The following is a 19,754-nucleotide window of genomic DNA, read 5'->3' as shown; positions in this document are numbered from 1 at the left end:
CACATTCTTTCTAATTTACTGATAAGAGTTCTTGGGTAGCTGTAGATTCAGACCATTCATATGGATGAGATATTTTTGGGTGGCTTTACCCCAACATCCTGACAAAATTTCTATGTACTGTAGCAGTGTGCATGTACTGTATCACAGAACATATTAGGCAAGGAGACGTGCACTGCCTTCAGCTTTCTCTTTTTCGAATTTTTTTTTTTTAAATCATCATTAATAATAGTCATCATCCTAGTCCACTTGTTGTTTAAATGTAACATAACCGTTCTTTCTCTATATAATCTCGTGCAACACTAATGCACCTATCCCAGAAAGTTTTCTTGATACATTGGAATCATGATCAGACTGCTTGCTTCACCTCCCAGGAGCTCGTTTACTGGGCCAAACAAGTGGAAATGGCTTGGATCGAGGCCATGACTGTACGGGATGTGGCAATAACTCCCAGCCAAGTTCCGGTGACATGCAAGTGGTGTTAGCGAATGATTGTGTGTACAATTCCAACACACAGACGTGTCTCTTCTGGAATTTGGCCACAATTTATCTGTCAAATTTCGAGAGAATCAGGCGGTACGCTCTATGAATGTTCATGCATTGGCTTTTGTGTCGCCTTAATTCGGGATCGCTCATTCATGGATGTCATTCATGTGAAGTCTTCTGTAAATGTTAATCGCTTTTATGACCAAACACAAGTCCCGGTTTTGACTTGAACGGCAGTTTGAAGAAAGGTAATGCACTTTCTGAGTAATTAGATTTGAGAATACAACAGCATTAAGGTATATAAAGCTGTAATCATATAATACAAACACAGGAAAGGTTAAAAAAGTAATAAAAGGCTATATATATATATATATATATATATATATATATATATATATATATATATATATAAATTCTTGAACAACAAATATGTGGCTTTGTGTGATGCTAATCTGCTTCCTCAGTGTTTTGGAAATCCATTCCGTGTTTTATGTATTGTTACGCTGTTCGCTTCAATGATCCGGTCCGGGTTTTATATCTCACTACACTGTTCTCCTCAGTGATGCAGTCCGGGTTTTATATCTAACTACGCAGTTCTCCTCAGTGATCCGGTCCGGGCTTTAGGTTTCTCCCTGTGAGGCGCGGTGACAAAACAAAAGCGAGGCGGCCATGATCATACCGCGAGGTTAAAACATCACCACATTTCCTATTAAAAGTTGTTTCACCTAGTTTATAACTGTGTTATATATAATTATTTTCTCATCTTAATGACGTGAGGAAAGAAAAACCAACAATGGCGTCAAGGCTCGCGTCGTAGCAACGCCGGCTTCGGTATGTATGCTAATTTCCCTGTAGCAACATGCTAGCTTGTTTGCTAGCTCGCCTGCGCAGAGACCGCATTATTAAGCGTTTTCAGGTGAAATTATTGAATTTAGAGTTTTGTTATCAAATGTGCAGTGTTAGAAAAAAAACATGTTGTATTTTAAGCGTGGTTGTGTACGTGTCGGTTAATGGACGAGGAGGTGCGCTTGATCAGCGATATCGGGAAATATCGCGATATTTTCGACTCGACGTTACAGGAAAGGCGGTTAAACCGTGCAAAAGCAGGAATATAAACTGTATATATAATAACAGAGAGGTTACAATCAGTGTAGTTCATTCGGCACATCGCCTTATTCTAACGTCCTACCTTATCCCTACATTTAAACCTAGGATCAGCCAAGCTGTCAGGATCTGTTGAAGCAGTTGATCTGCAGAGATGGTTATGGGATCCTGTGCCTCAGCTGTTTAAGCCTCAATCTTAAAGTAGATCAGGTTTAGTAGAGGATCTCTTGACATCTGGTTTATGCACAAAGCACACTTTCCGTGCACCATTTTTTCTCGACTGTCACCCAGGATACGCAAACCCTCAGATGTCAACACCACAGACTCGAACAAATGACTGATCTGAAGGTCTGCGGTTCAAGCCCCAGCTCCAACAAATTTTCCCATGTTGGGCCCTTGAGCGAGGTCCTTTATGTTTTATGATGGACCCTGTGCTTTAATTGTAGCCTCATGACAAAATAAACTGGGATTTATGAAGACATAAGATTTTTAGCGGAAGGATTATGACGAATAAACACCTCATTTAATCCATTAAGTCACTGTCCAGCGATACCTTGGCACACGAATTTAATCTGTTCCAGAGGCAAGTTCTTAAAGCGGAATTTTGTATTGTGAAACGCATTTTTCCATAGGAAATAATGTACATGCAGATAATTCGTTCCAGCCACCCCAAAATATTGTCAATTTCCAACACTTTAATCGTATTTTTGCATATAAAAACTTTAAAACATTTAGAAAAAACTTCTAATTGAAGTAAAATATGAAACAAATAGACATTAAACCTCGTTCAATTCTTTTATGATTCAAAAACCAAATTGAAAGTGGCTTCCATTTTCTTCTTTTTGCTGTCCTTGCTAACATTCTCACTTCATCACTTGGCTTTCCACTGACTCAAACGAGGTTAAATGGCTCCTGGACATATGCGCAACAAATTTCTTGCAGAATTTCAGTTCCTAATGTAACTATTCAGTACCACTCACTGTATACCGACTGACCCTGCGCTCTGATCCCAGCCTTCTAACAAAATAAGCCAGGGATTTTAAATAATAACTAATTTTATTGTGCAGTAATTTATATGTGATGCATAAAGACGTCTATATAAAACAAATTCTGGTTGTGCTTGTCTGTGGGCTTTCCTCTGTGTATATAACAATAGGCAGCGTCATCATCAGCTTTTATGTCACACTGTGTGTGTCACAGGTGTTCATTCCTCACTGAATGTAACAGTAGGCAGCGCTTACGACAGGCAGGTTTATGGGCTGATGAAACATTAGAGCAGCATGAAGAGCAAGTTGACCACACAATCCATTCGCGGGTAATGGTAACATACGGGCGTCAGGTACATTCTAGTAGCTGATAAAGTAGGAAGGTGAGAGCTCTTGACATTTTTTTCCCCCGTAATATCAGTAATATTGGGCACAGCGTGGAGGTTAACTTTCTCATTCATTTCTTCTTTTGTGCTTGATGGTTGCTCACAAAACAAGTAGGTGCGTACTGGCACATGCTGTAAACCAGAGAGTGTAAAAAAATTCAAGGGTACCAAGAGAATAAAGACCAAAAAATATTGTAAACGTTTACAGGTACGGTACAGATTTATCGTGCTCAGTGTGAAAATGCCCTTAGCATAACACGTTGAAACAATTTTGAGGATACACTGATGCAGACTTTAAAGCACTTGCATCAAAGAGTGTCTGAAAAATGCCATAAATTTAACATGATGCAGGCTGATGCACTGATACTGGAAAAAGAAGTCATCAGTTGATATCATATCACATGAAAATACATAAGAAGGAAAACTTTGTAAATACACTTAAAATATTAGAAAATAGATTCTTATGCAAGGAAACCATCTTTGGTTTCAAACCTCAGACTCAAAACAACTGTTTATTCATCTCAGAATACAATGAGTTAAAAAAAAAAAGAATAATATGGGGTTGATGACAAATATGCTTTTAATTTAACAGATTAATTGGTTTGTGATTTGGTGATACTTTTCATTTTTCCTCTGCAGCTCTGTCGATCTCATGTTAAAGTGCTTCGTTATCCTGGGACCTTAAGTGCCCCCGTTTGTTCTTAAAAGAACCATGTACCGTGGCAGCGGAGAGCGGGACTTCCAGACGTCGGCCCGCCGCATGGGCACGTCTCTGCTCTTCCAGCTGTCGGTGCATGAGAGAGAACTGGACCTGGTGTTCCTGGACCACAGCTATGCCAAGCCCTGGAACGCCCACCCTGACGCCAGCAGTGCCCGGCCCACCCGCATGCTATTCGTCACCCCGCGTCGACAGCAGGACTCCTCTGTGTAAGTGGTTAGATAGTTTATTTGCTTTAAAACTATTTCTAGATAATCATGTCGACCAGTCATCCATTAGAGTATACGATAAGTAATTTTTTTTAATGCTTTTTCTAGGGAGTCTGAGATGTCCATTGATGTTGAGACGGTCACTCCCACTCCCATGCCTCTGTACGACAACCAGAAAGCTCGGAGCGTGATGAACGAGTGTGAGCGCCATGTTCTGTTTGCTCGGACTGTTGCTGACGGCCCGCTGCCTCCAGATGACTGGGAAGATCATATTAACAAGTATGAATTTTTCTCTCATGATCCAGTGTGTGTAGGAATGAGACCCCGTCCAGGTTTGGTTTTTATAAAAGTAAAATTAATCAGCAGTGACCATCCTGAGGTATTACAAGTGCCATGCCAATTTCCCACAGACTCAATTTGTTATTAGTAATGCATGTTTTGTGTAATATTTTTCCTTGCCTAGTTACAGTTCATTCAGTTTAATGTTGTGAAACGTGGCGCAACCAGAATGCCTTCGCTCTATTGTCCAGAGATCACGAGTGTGTATCCTGCTGCAGTCATCTGTACCCTCTCATGATGAGCACAGTCTCACATCAATCATAGTGACATCAATCATATCGACACTAGCCAATCATCTGCATCTGAGATTTATTCCCACCCTTTTGACGTTGCGTGCACAACAGTTTGAGAGAGCGCACGTCTCAGAGGCGGCGCATGATGGATTTTAATTTTTAGTTGGAGTCAAGATGTGTGATAATTTATTCAGTTACATAATCGTTATGCAATTCATGTATTGCCCCACAGTGACAAATATGTTACAGTTCCTCTGTTAATCCTATACTCTAAACTATTTACACATTAGTATGCATTTTCTTAGTATTTCAACTAAATCTGGGGAAAAAATATTGAATCGGTATATTTATAAAATTGTGATACTAACAGAATTGCAATACAAATCGTATGAGTACCTGGGTATCATGATGTCATGTTGGCTGGTCTTTCACGATTCCCCTCCGAGCTGACAAGTATTTTAAAGAATTTTAATTTAATAGTTCAAGTTTGAGGATTGATTACATTTTATACATTTTGATATTATACATAGGATTGATTTAAAACAATATTTTTGCATGTTTGGAAAGAAAAATTGTGACAGAAAACTGTATCAGCCAAGAAAATTGCAATCGGTGTATTTCTAGTAATATTTTTTGCATCATGTCAGCATATAACAAAATGTTTGTTTTTTCTTTTAGAACCGGGTGGACGATGGCTCAAAACAAGCTATTTAATAAAGTCCTGAAGGCGCTGCAGGCGGAGAGACTGGCCAGGCTGGCTAATGAAAGCGTGAGAGACCTACACTTTATTTATTTATTATTATTTTTTTTTATTTAGCCTAATCCTTAATTTCAGCATTACATAATTAATTTAGTCAGCTTCCACCAGAAATAAAAATGTTTGTCATGGGTAGTGCGCTTCAAAAGTGTACATTACAGTCTAATTATCAAATTGTGTATAAGTCATTATGGTTGATCGGATCTACATCGTTTTTTTTCTGCTAATTATTTTATCAGGCATGCTATAGATCTGCTCTGGTTATCTGGATCTTTTCTTCTTTATGAGAATTTAAACCTGTTCATGTGTCTTCAATCCTCCGTCAGGTGTGTAATGAGCCCGTCCTGCGCAGGATCGCGGTGGATAAATGCGCACGTAAGGTTCGTCACGCGCTGGCCAGCGTGAACTGGGATCCTAAACTCACTCAGTGGCTCCACAGCACCCTGGTAGAGTCTCTGAGCCTGGCCATGCTGGCTGCCTACCTGGACGTTCTGCAGACGCTCAAAAGCAAGGTGAGAACGCTTAACCCTTCTCTAAAGTGTCCCGGAATCCACAGCAAAGACGTTGACTCATCGTGCCTTCCCGTGACCCGTCAGGTTCCCTCCCTGATCGAGCGCATGTTGCCAGCGACTTCTACTAAATTGGGTGGGGCGGGAGCTGAGGCGCTCTCCCTGCTCCTGAAGCGGCCCTGGGATCCGGCCGTGGGTGTGCTGTCTCAAAACAAACCGGTATGTAAAGAAATTTTTTTTTTTTTAGTCTGACGTCATAATGAAGCGATTTGTATGGAGGCTAGTTTGATTGATGGTTCGTGGTTTGTTTTTGATGTGTGTGCGTTTTCAATGTGTTTAGAATAAACTTCCTGGTTCGCCTCTGATCCTGCTTTGCCCATCCGGGCCGACGGTGCCCTCCTTATCTACCTCTCGCAGAATGAGATTCTGGCAATCACAGCTCTCATGCTTAGGCAAAGTAAGTCTCTCTCGCTTTCTCTGCCTCTGCCTTTTTCTCTCCAGTTTTACAAAATCAAGCCCACATTTCCATTATTTGTACCAAAACTAAACAAGCAACATGCTTTCCATTTCTCAGGTCGTCCCGATAAACACTCACGTGGGCAGTGGGGCGAACATTGGCATCACGCAGTGTCTGGAGCACCTGATCGGCACCGTCAGGGGAAAAGTCATCGAGGTGAGCAAGGCGAAGGGTTTAAGGAATTCTGATTGATGAAACACTTCAGCTGGTGTGTAATCTGTGCCCAGTTTGCAATAGTAAATGATTGGGTTGTTTGGTTTTCAGGTTCACAGTCACTTCCCTCACAAGCCCATTGTCCTGGTGGGGTGGAACGTAGGCGCGCTGATCGCTTGCCACGTGAGTCAGTTTTTGTTACTTGTGAAACGCTCACTTCGCTGTGTTTGAGGAAATATTTTAATCTTTGCGTTTTTTTTTATCTAGGTATCGCTTATGGAGCATGTGACTGCCGTTGTGTGTCTGGGTTTCCCGCTGCAAACAGTCGTCGGACCCAGAGGGGTAAATACTGAAAGGCAAACCTGCTATTATTTATTGTCTGCAGTAAGAGTGTGTACATTGTAAGGCAGTTTAAAGTTTTTAAATGTTCTTCATTCCGTGTAGGACGTGGATGACCCCTTGTTGGACATGAAGACCCCCGTGCTATTTGTGGTGGGTCAGAACGCGCTGCAGTGTGGCGCCGAGAGCATGGAGGAGTTGAGGGAGAAGATCCGAGCGGACAACAGCATGGTGGTGGTAGGAGGGGCGGATGACAACCTCAGGTGCGTCTGTGCGTTGAGACATTAGGCGACATTAAAATATCACCCTGTCTCAGAGCTCCGCCCCGCAGACGATTTCCCCTCCTCATATGTTTTTCTCTGGCTATATTGCAGGATCGGTTCCTCCAAGATGAAGACAGAAGGTCTGACGCAGACGATGGTGGATCGCTGCATTCAGGTTCACACTTTTAAGCAACGTTAATTCAGAATCTTTAAAAAAAAAAAAAGGCAAGTTTCCTGAGAAGGTGACCATCTGTCTGGTTTTACTTTTGTCACCTTTAGGATGAGATTGTAGACTTCCTGACGGGCATTTTGATGCGAGCAGAAAGTTCCAGTCTCACCTCGGGGGAAACGCGGGACCTTGACGCGGAGAAGAAAAAGAAACCGCGTCGCGAGTTGCCTTTCGAGACAGAAAGGTCGCGACCTTCCTCACCAGCCATCAGGGTTCCGATCTCGCCGTCGGGATCAGAGGTTAGTTAAATGAATAACTACCAGGTGTTTGTTCTTCTAATTTGTGCAGCCTGTCTATGTATTATCAGTCACGGATCACATCGAGCGCCCGTCTTATCGTTACTATAGAAACGACGGCGTATTAGGATGACCACATGTGATCTGTGTTAGTAGTCAACCGTATTGTCAGAGCTGCTGTTGCAGAAAACATATCAGATTTCAGGATTTAGGCTTTTGGCACCACACTGTAGGAAACAAGTACTGATGTTGGATTTTTGTGGTGCTGTCGCCCCCTGTAGGACATGTCCAGTGTGTGTAGCAGTCCCACAGCCAGTCCCAAAACCAAGACCGCGACTTTATCTCCAGCTCAGAAGTCAAGTCTCATCACCGCCACCCAGCTCCTCAAAACACACATGCAGCGATCTGGAACCATGCTCACACACAAACAAGCTCAAGGTGAGTGTGTGTGGGGGTGGAGGGTGCACATCCCTAAAAGCATAGCATTTAACCATGCAAACACACACACAGTTGGTTCACACAGACTCCCGGTGCATAATCTCTGCATGTTTTCGTTGTTGAATTGTAGTTGTGTTAGATGTCAGTAGTATCCATTGTAAGCATTTAGTCACCTTCCCTCAGCTCATTCCACCTCCCCATGACGTGTGTGCGGGAGTGTTTCCTCCTTTCCTGTCCTCTCTTTCTCCTTTTTTTCCCCCTTCATTCTGTGTACCTTTGTCTTCCGTCCGCTGCAGCTCAGTTCGCTGCCTTTATGAAACAGAACATGCTGGTGAGGAAGAGCGTTCCTCCTGGCAGCCCCTCCTGTCTGTTTGGTGAGTATGTTTCCCTTCTCTCTCTCTCTCTCTCTCTCTCTGCATCACTCATCACTCTCAAATCTTTTTCTTTTTTCTTTTTTTAACGTTTTTGATATTCTAATCCTCTGTTTTTGAAGAAACTTGCACTTGTTGGTCATATTGTTAAACATCAGGGTCGTAAATTTTTGACAATACAAGTAGCCCCCGACTTAGAAACATTCAAGATATGAACAGACCATGATTCTACTTCCGGTTCAATCACAGAAGTAGCTCACATACGTTGTACAAACATAGACATTGCAGTGTACCAAATACCAATATGTGCAATTATATAGAATAAGTAAGTAAGTGAATGTATAAAATGTCTAAAGTTTGCTATATTGTACGTGTGGGGGTGCGGAAGAAAAGAGTCGGTTTTACCGGTTGCAGTGAATCAGTCCAGGAGCATGATGATAGATAGTCCTAATAGAGAGTAATCCTAATTTCAGAAAATATTGTATTGGCCTGTGTTGGAGTTTATAGTCCAATACAGTGGAAAACAGCTCCGAGATTATGGTTTTTGGCCAAATGATGGCAGTGTTGGGGTAAGGGAACCGAGATTTAGTCAAGTGAATTGTTATGCTTTACATTGTGTATTTTTGTCAAAGATATACAAGACTCACTTTGTCGGACTCAAGAACAATTTGGACTTACGAACATGCTCCCGAAACGGAGTATCGTACCATTGGGTGTCAGTGTTTTAGACTTCTTTTTATCACAGTATAACTGACTAGACATTAAAAACTAAGAGTGTTCAAATCAATTCGGGACTTTGCGCACAGTACATTAGGACTCTTAGCTGCAGTACAACATTTGAACGTTTGAACATTCTGCGAGTAGAACACCCGATCATTGAAAAATTGACAAATTACTTCTCACCAGCTTGCAAAAGGCAAAATCATTCACCAGGATCATCATACAGAAGCTTGGAGTTTACCACATGCCCTGTACAGTCCTGACCTCGCTCCAAGCCATTTTTATGCCATTGTTTGGGTTATTAAAGGTGTTCCTGGGAGGCCAGTGTTTCAGATGTGAAGCAGGCAGCCCGATCATGGCCTCCGGTGTATTGAGAAATCTTTCTACATTGATCGCATTCAAGCACTAGTAAAATGCTGAGATAAGTGCATTGGTGTAGCAGGGGATTATCCAGAGAAAGAAAGGGGGTTTTTACTCTCATAACTGTGTTCTGTTAATCTGCACAATCACAAGTTCTGGTTTAACTTGAACACACTTTCAGCTTTCAATTGATTCAAGTGTTGTACTTCATCTGGCCCCGGCAGTCAGAGACTCATGGGGTGGGAGAGAGCAAGAAATGGGAGTGTTGCATAACACGTCGTTGATAAATCATAAATATTAAGACCTGTGTTTAACCTTTGACCCTTTGTGTGCCACAGTGCCTGTGTCCGGCGAACAGGTGGAAAGTTTGGAGCAGAACGAACAGCGGCTCCATCTGAAGAGGAGGCAGACGCCAAGTCCCACGATCTCTACAAAAGCCTCCAAACGGGCCAAGATCAAAGTCACCATCGTCTCCCACGGCGACGCAGCCAGTGGCACGGTGCCTTCCGGCATCCAGGAAGGTAAGCGCACAGGAAGTGTGAAACAGATCATTTTTAATAAATAAATAAATAAATATAAATAACTTTTAATAAATACATTTTTTATAAATAAATATATGTAAAGATATGGTAGATAAATGCACATGAGGTAAAATACTATATGTATTTTTTTTTACAGTAGGAATGTCTGGAAAGCCCCTTACAGTCACCATGGGCCAAACTGTATCAGGTGCCAAAGACCTTACTGGACTATTGACCGCAAGGTTTGTGGAAACTTTAGTGACACACCTTTTACACACATCTGCATCTGTATAGTTTCACTGTGAGTGTTGTCATTCAGGTCAATCTCATTATGTTGTCATTGTGGGATTAGTCATTGGCAGGTTTGGATTTGTGTGAAGAGTTCAGGAGTTTAGTTTAAAGGGAAAAAAAATATTTTATATTATGGTTAAGGAATGCATTTTTCTGTAATCTTGCCTGTAAGACCTGTTAAGTAGTATTTATTTAGTTATGCTAAATGCTTATAAATGCTTAAAAACATTAATTAAAAATTTGTCAATAATCTCTACTTCTCCCACTATTGGCTGGTATGATGACTAATTCGGTCGCTTGTAATATTTCCTAGTAAGGTCCAAACTCAATATGATACCACGTTTAGGGAGATATATTTATAGTATGATTGTCCTGACTTGTTTTCGGTCCTTTTGTCCTCATAGGTCTGGGACTTTGACGGACGTCTCTGGTGGTCTCAGCTCGGGAGGAGCTTCCTTCCACAGCCTGCAGGGCGGCGTGATATCCGGCTCCTCCTCCAGCCCAGCACAGGTCCAGAATTCTACACAAGGTAAAATGGAGAGACTGCAGAGCCAAAAAATCTAGAGGGGCAAGCTAGAGAAGGAACTTCTTCTAAAAGATGAACTTAAACTCTCAATCTCAATCCCTCTGGGTTTGTGGTTCGAGTCCAGTTGGGAAGGAGGAGCTAGAAAAAGGCTTGACTTCACCTTCAGGACTTTAGGATTCAGCACTTGGGCGTAGTGCATAAAGCTGTTGTGCAATGATGCAATGTTCATTTCTGACTTTTTTGTGTGTATGTTTTTTTTTTATTTTTTTTTAAGCCAACTCCGCCAGTAGCCTGTTACAGGGCCTGAGCTTCAGCCTGCAGGAGATCACGTCCAAGCCCTCGGTTCTGCCCTCCAGCACTCAGGTACAAGCCCAGAAGATTTTGCTCCACACAGCTTTGCATTGCATTGCATTGCATTTTCCTGTATATACAGGTGTTGGCATTTTCTAAACCATTTTCTCCCTCAGGCTTCAGTTGGGAAGGCTCAGGCTCACGGGCAGGTGTTAACCACACTCAGTCCAGCAGGTGGCACCCTTGTGCGCGCGGTTCCCGTCGTCTCCACCGGCTCCGGAGTGACCAAAAGCACAGCCATCCATCAGCTCCTCACCAACGGAGGCCTGGCCAAGCTGGCCAATAGCCTGCCAGGACTGGCCCACGTAGCCAATCAGAGCGCGGGTACGTCCTTACCGACACCGCGCTCTTCCAAACAGAGGCGACCGCGCTAAGTAGGGTTCAGGAAAATGTTACTGTGACTACTGGCTGTAACTCAGCTTAGCAAATTGGCAAGACCAGAACCAATCAAGCACTGACATGACTTAACTGAAGTGCTCACTGATAGATAGAGGAGAATAAAAGTGTGTTGTGTTCCAGAGAAAAGATGATGTATAAATTTGTTTTTGTATATATGTACCATAAGCAGGGTTTACTTATGTAAGAGAAAAGCAACATACAGACTAGGTCGAGTTCCAGTTTAGACACAAATCAAATTACCAAATAGAGGTTGTAAAAACATTACAGTTAACGTTGATCTAGTTCTCATGTCACCGGCTGTTTTTGTCTGTTTCCACATTCTCATTATGTTCATCTTCTTATTTGTTTTGTCCATTTATTCTTTTTTGTGTTTGCTTTGACCCATGTACTGTTTGACATCCACTCACAAATGCATTCATTAAACAATAACAGCAAACCAGCATCACTGATGCCAGGCTTTGTCATTTTTTCCCTGTTTTTTTTTTCTTTCCCTTATGTATGTATTGTTTTTCTCACAGATAAACACTACCGTAAGTATTTATGAAAAATTACATTTCAGATTTGGGTGTTATTTTTTTTCAGTTTGAAGATTACAAGGAAATCATATTTGTTTTGATTGCAAATGCAACTCAACACGCATTCACCAGAGGGCGCTGAGTGACCTTTATTTTATTCTCTACTGTACATGTCGTCCTTATGACTTATTCTCATTTCTTTATAAAATGGTTTTATGATCAATCCCAAGAAAACTTACTTAATTTTTTCTTTCTACTTTAATTGTTTTTTTTTCCCCCTATGTTTTTACATTTTTTTTTAATATATAATTTTTGCTCATTCTGGTTGAGTTTTGTTCATTGTACATGTCTTTTGCCTTTCCATTAATTTCCCTAGTACGGTCTGACAATCAGGTGTATAATCCAACCCAATGCTACATCATTCTCCATCACATCCGTGATACAAGGTATCTTTATTTACCAAATTACTGTAATAAGTTATTGTATAATAATCCATTATTTTATCAATATGCATTTGTGGCCTACATTGTATCCCAATGTAGCTAAGAATATCAGTGTCCTATTTTCAGTGCTGTCTACAGTTATTGACACTCCTCTACAAAATGATGAGTTTACTATGGGAAACAAAAAAGGGATATTTTGAGCTCGCTGTATAATTTTATACTCCATATACAAGTCAAGCCCGTAATTATTCATACTCCTGGCATCTTCTGACTTAAACTTACTTATATTCAACCAGCAAGTTTTTTCTTGATTAGAAATGACCAGCATCTCCCAGAAGATAATAAGATGATGTACAAGAGGCATCATTGTGGAAAAAAATATTAATCCCCTTTTATTTACATTTGAACAAAAATGGCATGTCCAAAATTATTTATACCCTTCTCAATAATCAATAGAAAATCCTTTATTGGCTATTACAGCAATCAAACGCTTTCATGTTGATAATAGGTTCCCACCACCGTGTTTGACAGTGAGGACGGTGTTCTAGGAGTTGAAGGCTTCTCCTTTTATTTTTTACGCCAAATTAAAGGCTACATCATTGTGGCTAAATAATTGCATTTTTGTTTCATATGACCATAAAACAGAAGACCAGAAGTTTTCTTCCTTGTCCAGATAAGCATTTGCAAAGGCCAATCGGGCTTTTGTGTTCCTTATCTGGAGAAGTGGAGTTCTCCTTGGTCTGCATCCGTGCAGTGTCCATTGGACTGTCTGCCTTGAGATGTTGCCACCAGCAGACCCAGGTTCATCAGGATGGCCCTAGTGGTAATCCTTTGATTTTTATTATTATTATTATTTTATTTTATTTTTACCTCTCTTACTGTCCTCCTGGCCAGCACAGATGTCGCTTTTGGCTTCCGACAACGTCCTCTGAGATGTTTCACAGTGCAGAACATTTTTTTTAAATAATTTGCACAGAAGCCACTGAACCGAGATATGGTCTTCTAGCCCTTTTCTGACTTCACTGTTTTTCACCTGTTGAGTTTATTAAACAGCTTTTCCCAATAAATCAGGGTAATTAGAAAGCTGTCGAACAGCTTGGACGATTTGTAATGGTATAGAACTTTGGATTTCCCCATAAACTGTGACAGTTTGAAAAGGGTATGAATAGTTTTGGACATTCCACTTTGTGTTCAAATGTAAATAAAAGCAGATAAATATTTTTTTCCACAATGATGCCTTTACATGGTCTTTATTACCTTTGGGAGACGCCTGTGTCATTTTTGGTCAAAAAAAAAAAACATGCTGGTTGAATAAAAGCACTTTTTAAGTCAGAATTTGCCAGGGGTATGAATAATTTCGGACTTGACTTTGTATACTCTGTTTATTTGAATGAAAGCATTTTTATGCACAGGAAGAAATAAGTGTGGAAGTGTACCTACATCAGATACCAGTATTGCCAACAACTCTTTGGTTCTTTACTTCAAACTTTTTTTGATTTTGATGTTTTTAAATTAGTGTCCCGATTACAATAAATATTTCAGGGATAATAGCACAGACTTTTTCACATTTTATTTGTTTAATAAGCTTGGAGACGGTTATGAGCTGTGTTCAAGTCAAAACTTTATTATGCAGATTAAGAGAACACACTTATGAGGGTAAAACCTCCCCTTATTTTCCTATATAATCCCCTGCTACACTAAATCTTTCACTAGTGCCTGGGTGCTATCCAGGTACAAAGTTTTGCCAGAGACATAATAAGATCGTCTGCTTCATGTTTAAAATGCCGGCCTCTCGGAAACTCTTTCAAAATGCCCCAAAAATGTGGAAATGGCTTGGAGTGAGTTCGAGACTGTATGGTAAATTGTGGCAATAACTCCCAGCCGATTTCCTGTAACATGCAAGTAGTGTTGGTACAGTTCCCACAGACATGTGCGTCTCTTGCGCAAGTTGGTGATGAGTTATCCATGCTTTCAAGGATCAGGCTTGCACTTCTTCAATGTTCAGGGAAATGACTCCGGGACACCTCGTCATTCATCATTCATGGACTTCTTTAAAACATTTGCACCGTTGAAATGTTTTCTACGGCTAAGATTCCCCCCCATTAGTTTTACACCTTCATTCACGAGAAACTTTGGTTTGACTTGAAGCAACTTGGTTCACTTCTACATTCAGAACTCCAGTATATCCTCAGGTTTGTATCGTGTGGAGTTCTGTCTTTGACAGAGATATAGATTTCTATGTTAATTTGAAAGCAGTGTAGGTTTGGGTGTCTTGTCGTCCACTTCAAAGCGCTATCAGTGGCCAGGGTTTAACCTTGTGGGAAAGGCAGCCATGTTTTACGCTGAAACCTATTGTGTGTGTATGTTAAGCAGGTCTGAAAGCACCCACCACCATCACGGTGACACTGCGAGGCCAGCCGGGTCGAGTTCCAGCCCTGGGCCATGCTGGAGCGATACTGCCACCACACAACACATCTGAGCAGCAGGTAGGACTCGAGCCCAAACAAGAGTGCAGTTATGGTGTATACCGTAATATGATTCACTTCAAACCATGCAATCTAGGTAGTCCACATTGATTTTTTTTTTTCTTTTTTCTTACATTCCTGTCAAATGTGTTTTTAAAAGTATTGGGATCCCTTCTACTTTCCTTTTCGTCTTCATTGGACGAGTTTTGATTTTATAAAGGGCCCATTTTTTATATTTTACTACTTCTTTAACAATTTAACACCGGTCTCTCAGAGCTTCCCCGAAGTTAATGCTCCGCTTCAAATACCCCTTATTTTTTCATACCTCTAACTCATTTTATCTTCCAAATGCAGTCTGTGTGAATTAGCTACTTCTGAGCCACGGCCACCAGGGCTGACCAATATCTTTAAGTTCTAATTGTGTTTGTCACGTACACAACCATACACAGTATGACATGCGGTGAGATGCTTACACGACTGTCCGTGACCTAAAAGAGAGAGACTTTTAAACAAAATGTAGAATTTACACTAAAAATTAAATAAAAATAAGGTCACATTTGGAGGGAAAATCGAATTGGCTTGTTTAAGCCTGAGCCAGTACAAAATTAGGAAAAAAAAAAAGTTTTTTTTTTCCACTTTATTTTCTTGGTCTAAATGACAAAAAGTTAATATTATGCAATAGGTTTTTTGCCATGTCCATTTACACCACTGTAGTAACCGTTTCACACTGAAGTTTTACATGGCGAATGCTGACACACGGAGTCAACCCCTTAATATTCAAAGCATAGTAGTTCCCGTCTTTGCCACTGAAACATTGATGCTCTGTGTTTTTTGACACCTTCTGATGGAGACCAGCATTAACTTTTTCAACAATTAGCGCTACAGCAGCTCTTCTCTTGGATCAGAGTACATGGACCAGCCCTCGCTTCCCATGTGCATCAGTGAGTCTTGGCCACCCATGACCCTGTTGCCAATTTTGATTCATTCCTTGCACCAGTTTTGGTCGGTTCTCACCACTGCAGTTTTGGAGTTGCTCTGACCCGGTCCTCCAGCCATCACAATTTGGCCCTTGTCAAAGTCATGAATTCTTTTTGTGTTTACAACACATCAACTTCAGGAAGAAAAAAAAAGGTTTACTTGCTGCCTAATTTTTCCCACCCACTTATATTGTAACGAGATATTGAAAATGTAGCTATTGTGAGAAGGGCCAAATTGTGATGTCTAGACAACTGGGTCAGAGAAACTCCAAAACTGCAGCTCGTGCGGGATGTTCCTGGTCTACAGTAGTCAGGACGTACCAAAAGTGATCCAAGGATGGAAAAACGGTGAACCTTCGACAGGGTCATGGGCGGCCAAGGCTCACTGATGCACATGGATAGTGAAGGCTGGCCTGTGTAGTCTGATCCAATAGAAGCGCTAGTGTAGATCAAGTTTCTGAAAAAGGTTAATGCTGGTTCTGATGGAAAGGTGTCCGAACACACTTTTGTTTTAGTGGCAACAGGGAGGACTTGCGCACGATTAGACAGGTCGTCATAATGTTATAGCTGGTGGTGTGTGCACCAGTGTGGTTATGGAAAATATAGCAGCTCATGGAATGCCTCTGAATCAAATTGGTGGATCAGAACTAACTGTATAATAACTCTTATTATCCATAAAAAAAATCAGTCCTGATAAAAAGGGCCACTTTTAGCTGATATCCTGCAAGATACCGTGCCCTCCAGACATTTTCACCTCACGTCAACTTTTCCACATTTCAGTTTTACAATAAGGAATGGAATTTGAATAAATTAGAATAATATGTCCATGTTGCTGTGTTTACACAGATATTTTTTTCAATCCTACTGAAACCATTCCAATTAGACGCTCTTGTTTACGTGGATGTAATCCGATCAGATGTGCGTTTACAGTATATGCTGGAAGGAATTGATCAGAATAAATCTTGTTTGGCATTTTCGCATGCATAAAGTGGTTCTGCCGCAGTAAAGCATTTAATCTGCTGGAAATATAAAATTTTTCTTCTCCAGCTTTGAGTTCACGTTAGGCTTCTCATCTTTTTTTCCGATAAATCCCGCCTTCTGCATATGATTGGTTGAAAGAATTAAGTCTCATCTGTGATTGGCTAGATGTTTTACTGCGTGTGAATTGTGAGCCAAACAGTGTCCCTTCCTCAACTAGAGACCCAGTGGATGATGGGAGACAGCTGTTCTCATAACGAATGGAAGCTAAATTAATTTTCCTGGATACTCATTACATTACCCAATGTTACATGGGACAAAGACTTAAAAGAATTATTAAAGGTTTACCCCACTCAATCAGGCTGCATCAGGTCACATTTTTTTTGTGGAATATTACGGTTCATGTGAATGCATGTAGTCAAACTGGGACTTTTGATTGTGCAGAACACAGTTATGAGAGTAAAAACTCCCTTTATTTCTCTATATAATCCCCTACTACACTAATGCACTTATCCTAGTGTTAAACTAGCACTTGAATACCAGTATGGTAGAAGGTTTCTCAGTATGCTGAGCCGTGATCAGACTCCCTGTTCCACACGCTGGCCTCCCAGGAACTCCTTTAATGGCCCAAACATCTGCAAATGTCTTGGAGCGAGATCAGGACTGTACAGAGCCACCTCAGCTGGGATCACCATTCACGGATGGTCTATAAAACGTTTGCACCGTTCAAATGTTTCACTGCAGCTATGAGACTCATCACCGTACTGTTTTCGAAGTCCTCTGTAAATGTCAATATGTCAATGACTTCATTCACAAGCCCAGGTTTGACTTGGACGCTCCTTGTACCATCTACACATCGAGTCCTTTAGGAGGAGGTGCCACAAAAGCTCCATGTTACAGATTTCTTTATCAGCTGACAGCCGTGTGAAATCCTTTTACTCTTGCCTGTCACTTATCATTCCGTTCAAACTTATCAGCCCTGCCGTTACTGATACTGATGCTTTTTTATCCCCCTCTAAAAAATTTCCACTCCACACTCGATCACAATGACGGCCCCTTCGTTTTCCATCATCGGAATTGATTGGTTTCGTTCGAGTGGTTGCTGTAGGAACAGTCTCTATGACCACACAGAGGAATGGAGAGCTAATTAGCTAATTAAAATGCTGACAAGTTTAATTACACACATGCCCATTTCAAACCGAGTGGCACATGCCCAGTGACTTTTTTCCCCCCAAAGGTTCATTTTAAACACTAATTTCATTTCAAGCTTTTGACAGAATTTTCTTTTAAACCAATTAGTGTCGGACATATCAGGTGCAAAGAGACGAGAGGATTCATAGAGGAGTCAGACGTGTTTGCATGATGCCTTTAATTATATGGTAGTCGTTCTCACTTCTTATTTCCTGATTTAGAAATTGACCTTGAAGGTTGGCTTGTTTTTTTTTTTTTTCTTTTATCGTTGTTTTTGAGACATTACAAATAATTGGAACAGGAACAGGCAACACACTTTTATGAACAATTACAAACTTTGTACATAATAAAATGATTGATAATAAATTCTGTAGTAGAGATTACTTGGATACTAAGAATACATTCCTACAATAAATATATACAAGTAGAATTTTATATATATATATATATATATATATATATATATATATATATATATATATATATAATATGTGTGAAAAAATGATTATTTGATCCCCTGTAGATTTTATAAGTTTGTCCACTTACAAAGAAATGAAGGGTCTATAACTATTAGGATAGTGACAGAATAACAAAAAAAAATCGCCCCCCCCCCAAAAAAAAAAAAAAAAACATTGTAGAAATGTCATAAATTAAGTATTCATATATATCAGCCAAAGAAATGTATATACAGTTAATTAAAAAATAAGTTTACATAAATATTTCAGTATTTTAACACTTAATAAAATTTTTTATAAAAATTTATATTTATTTAAAATATTTTAATTAAATATACATTATATTATTTTTTTTTCCTCAAGTGTGTACACATTTCTTTGGCTGATATACAGTATTTGGAATAATTAATTTATAACGTTTATACAATGTGTTTTTTCTGGGATTTTTTATTGTTATTCTGTCCCTAAACTTTTAAAATAAAAATAGGGTTATAATTATGGACCCTTCATTTTTTTGTAAGTGGACAAACTTACAAAATCTGCAATGGATCAAAGAAAAATTTTCCCCATTGTATATTATGTATCACTATTACTAATATTGCACACCTTACAAAAAATATTTTAAAGGTCTCTGTAATTTGTCTTTATTTTAAACATTTTTATAATATTTTTAAAATCGATTTCTTTTGTGAAACAACCACTGAGACACAAGTAACAGTTCAGCACTTCTCTTCCAGTGAACAGAAAGTCCATGGGAAAGGTTCACTCTGTGTGAAGTGCTCTTGACGCTCAGAACGGCTTGATTCGTAAACAGAGTGCTGAGGCTCTCTGGGAAAACGCTGATATCTTGACCGCGTGGCTGATCGGCTTTCATCGACTCGCTTCACCACCGTGAGGGAGTTTGGAGCAGCTGTGGACGCTGTGCTGCTTACCACCAACACCAGGGATATGGATCAGTGTTTTATCATAAATTTCGATCCTGAATGAGTGTAAGATCAGTTAGCGAGCAACAAGTACTGCTCGATGCTGACATTGTGATTCCCTGAGCTAGCTTAAAAAATGAATTATCCTGTACACATGTGGATACTGTGTGGATGAACAATAAAGTCAGGTTTCTGTCTGAAGTTGAAATCCTCCTTTGAGCCTTTCTTACTTTGATTCTTTATTTACTTAGGACATGTGCTGATTAAAAACCTCATGTAACCCAAAGCCATTATTGTATGCACTTAAATTTTAAAATATATTTTAATTATATTTATATGTAAAAATAAAACCACTAAAAAGGGCAAAAG

At 40.1% G+C, this 19,754-nt stretch overlaps 1 protein-coding gene across 4 annotated transcripts; it reads left to right on the top strand.

Moving 5' to 3' along the window:
- Positions 1–1,108: 1,108 nt before the first annotated feature.
- On the top strand, positions 1,109–19,593 carry kansl3 (KAT8 regulatory NSL complex subunit 3). 4 transcript variants are annotated; one of them, XM_053504275.1, is made up of 23 exons: positions 1,109–1,314; positions 3,599–3,886; positions 3,995–4,165; positions 5,137–5,227; positions 5,542–5,727; positions 5,812–5,943; positions 6,065–6,181; positions 6,299–6,397; positions 6,506–6,577; positions 6,662–6,736; positions 6,839–6,996; positions 7,108–7,171; positions 7,276–7,464; positions 7,743–7,899; positions 8,196–8,273; positions 9,689–9,871; positions 10,029–10,113; positions 10,567–10,691; positions 10,963–11,051; positions 11,156–11,363; positions 12,330–12,399; positions 14,770–14,882; positions 19,200–19,593. In XM_053504275.1, exons 2-22 carry the CDS (start codon positions 3,672–3,674, stop codon positions 14,873–14,875), a joined length of 2,670 nt encoding a protein of 889 aa, XP_053360250.1. In that variant the 5' UTR covers positions 1,109–1,314; positions 3,599–3,671; the 3' UTR covers positions 14,876–14,882; positions 19,200–19,593. The 4 variants fall into 4 exon arrangements, with proteins under 4 accessions (XP_053360250.1, XP_053360249.1, XP_053360251.1 ...); XM_053504274.1 differs by having other exon boundaries at positions 14,767–14,882; XM_053504276.1 differs by lacking the exon at positions 12,330–12,399.
- Positions 19,594–19,754: the final 161 nt, after the last annotated feature.

The sequence above is a fragment of the Clarias gariepinus genome, chromosome 9 (assembly GCF_024256425.1).
Source record: "Clarias gariepinus isolate MV-2021 ecotype Netherlands chromosome 9, CGAR_prim_01v2, whole genome shotgun sequence".
Classification (NCBI taxonomy): domain Eukaryota; kingdom Metazoa; phylum Chordata; class Actinopteri; order Siluriformes; family Clariidae; genus Clarias; species Clarias gariepinus.
Note: the sequence above shows the minus strand (reverse complement) of the source record. Positions and strands in the feature narration are given on the sequence as shown.

Bases quoted from the DNA above. Each gene is read 5' to 3' on its own strand.
- kansl3 (XM_053504274.1), top strand. From the start codon at position 3,672: ATGTACCGTGGCAGCGGAGAGCGGGACTTCCAGACGTCGGCCCGCCGC. The intron at 4,166-5,136 runs GTATGAATTTTT...TTTTTCTTTTAG, and splicing joins TGGGAAGATCATATTAACAA to AACCGGGTGGACGATGGCTC. The intron at 7,172-7,275 runs GTTCACACTTTT...TGTCACCTTTAG, and splicing joins TGGTGGATCGCTGCATTCAG to GATGAGATTGTAGACTTCCT.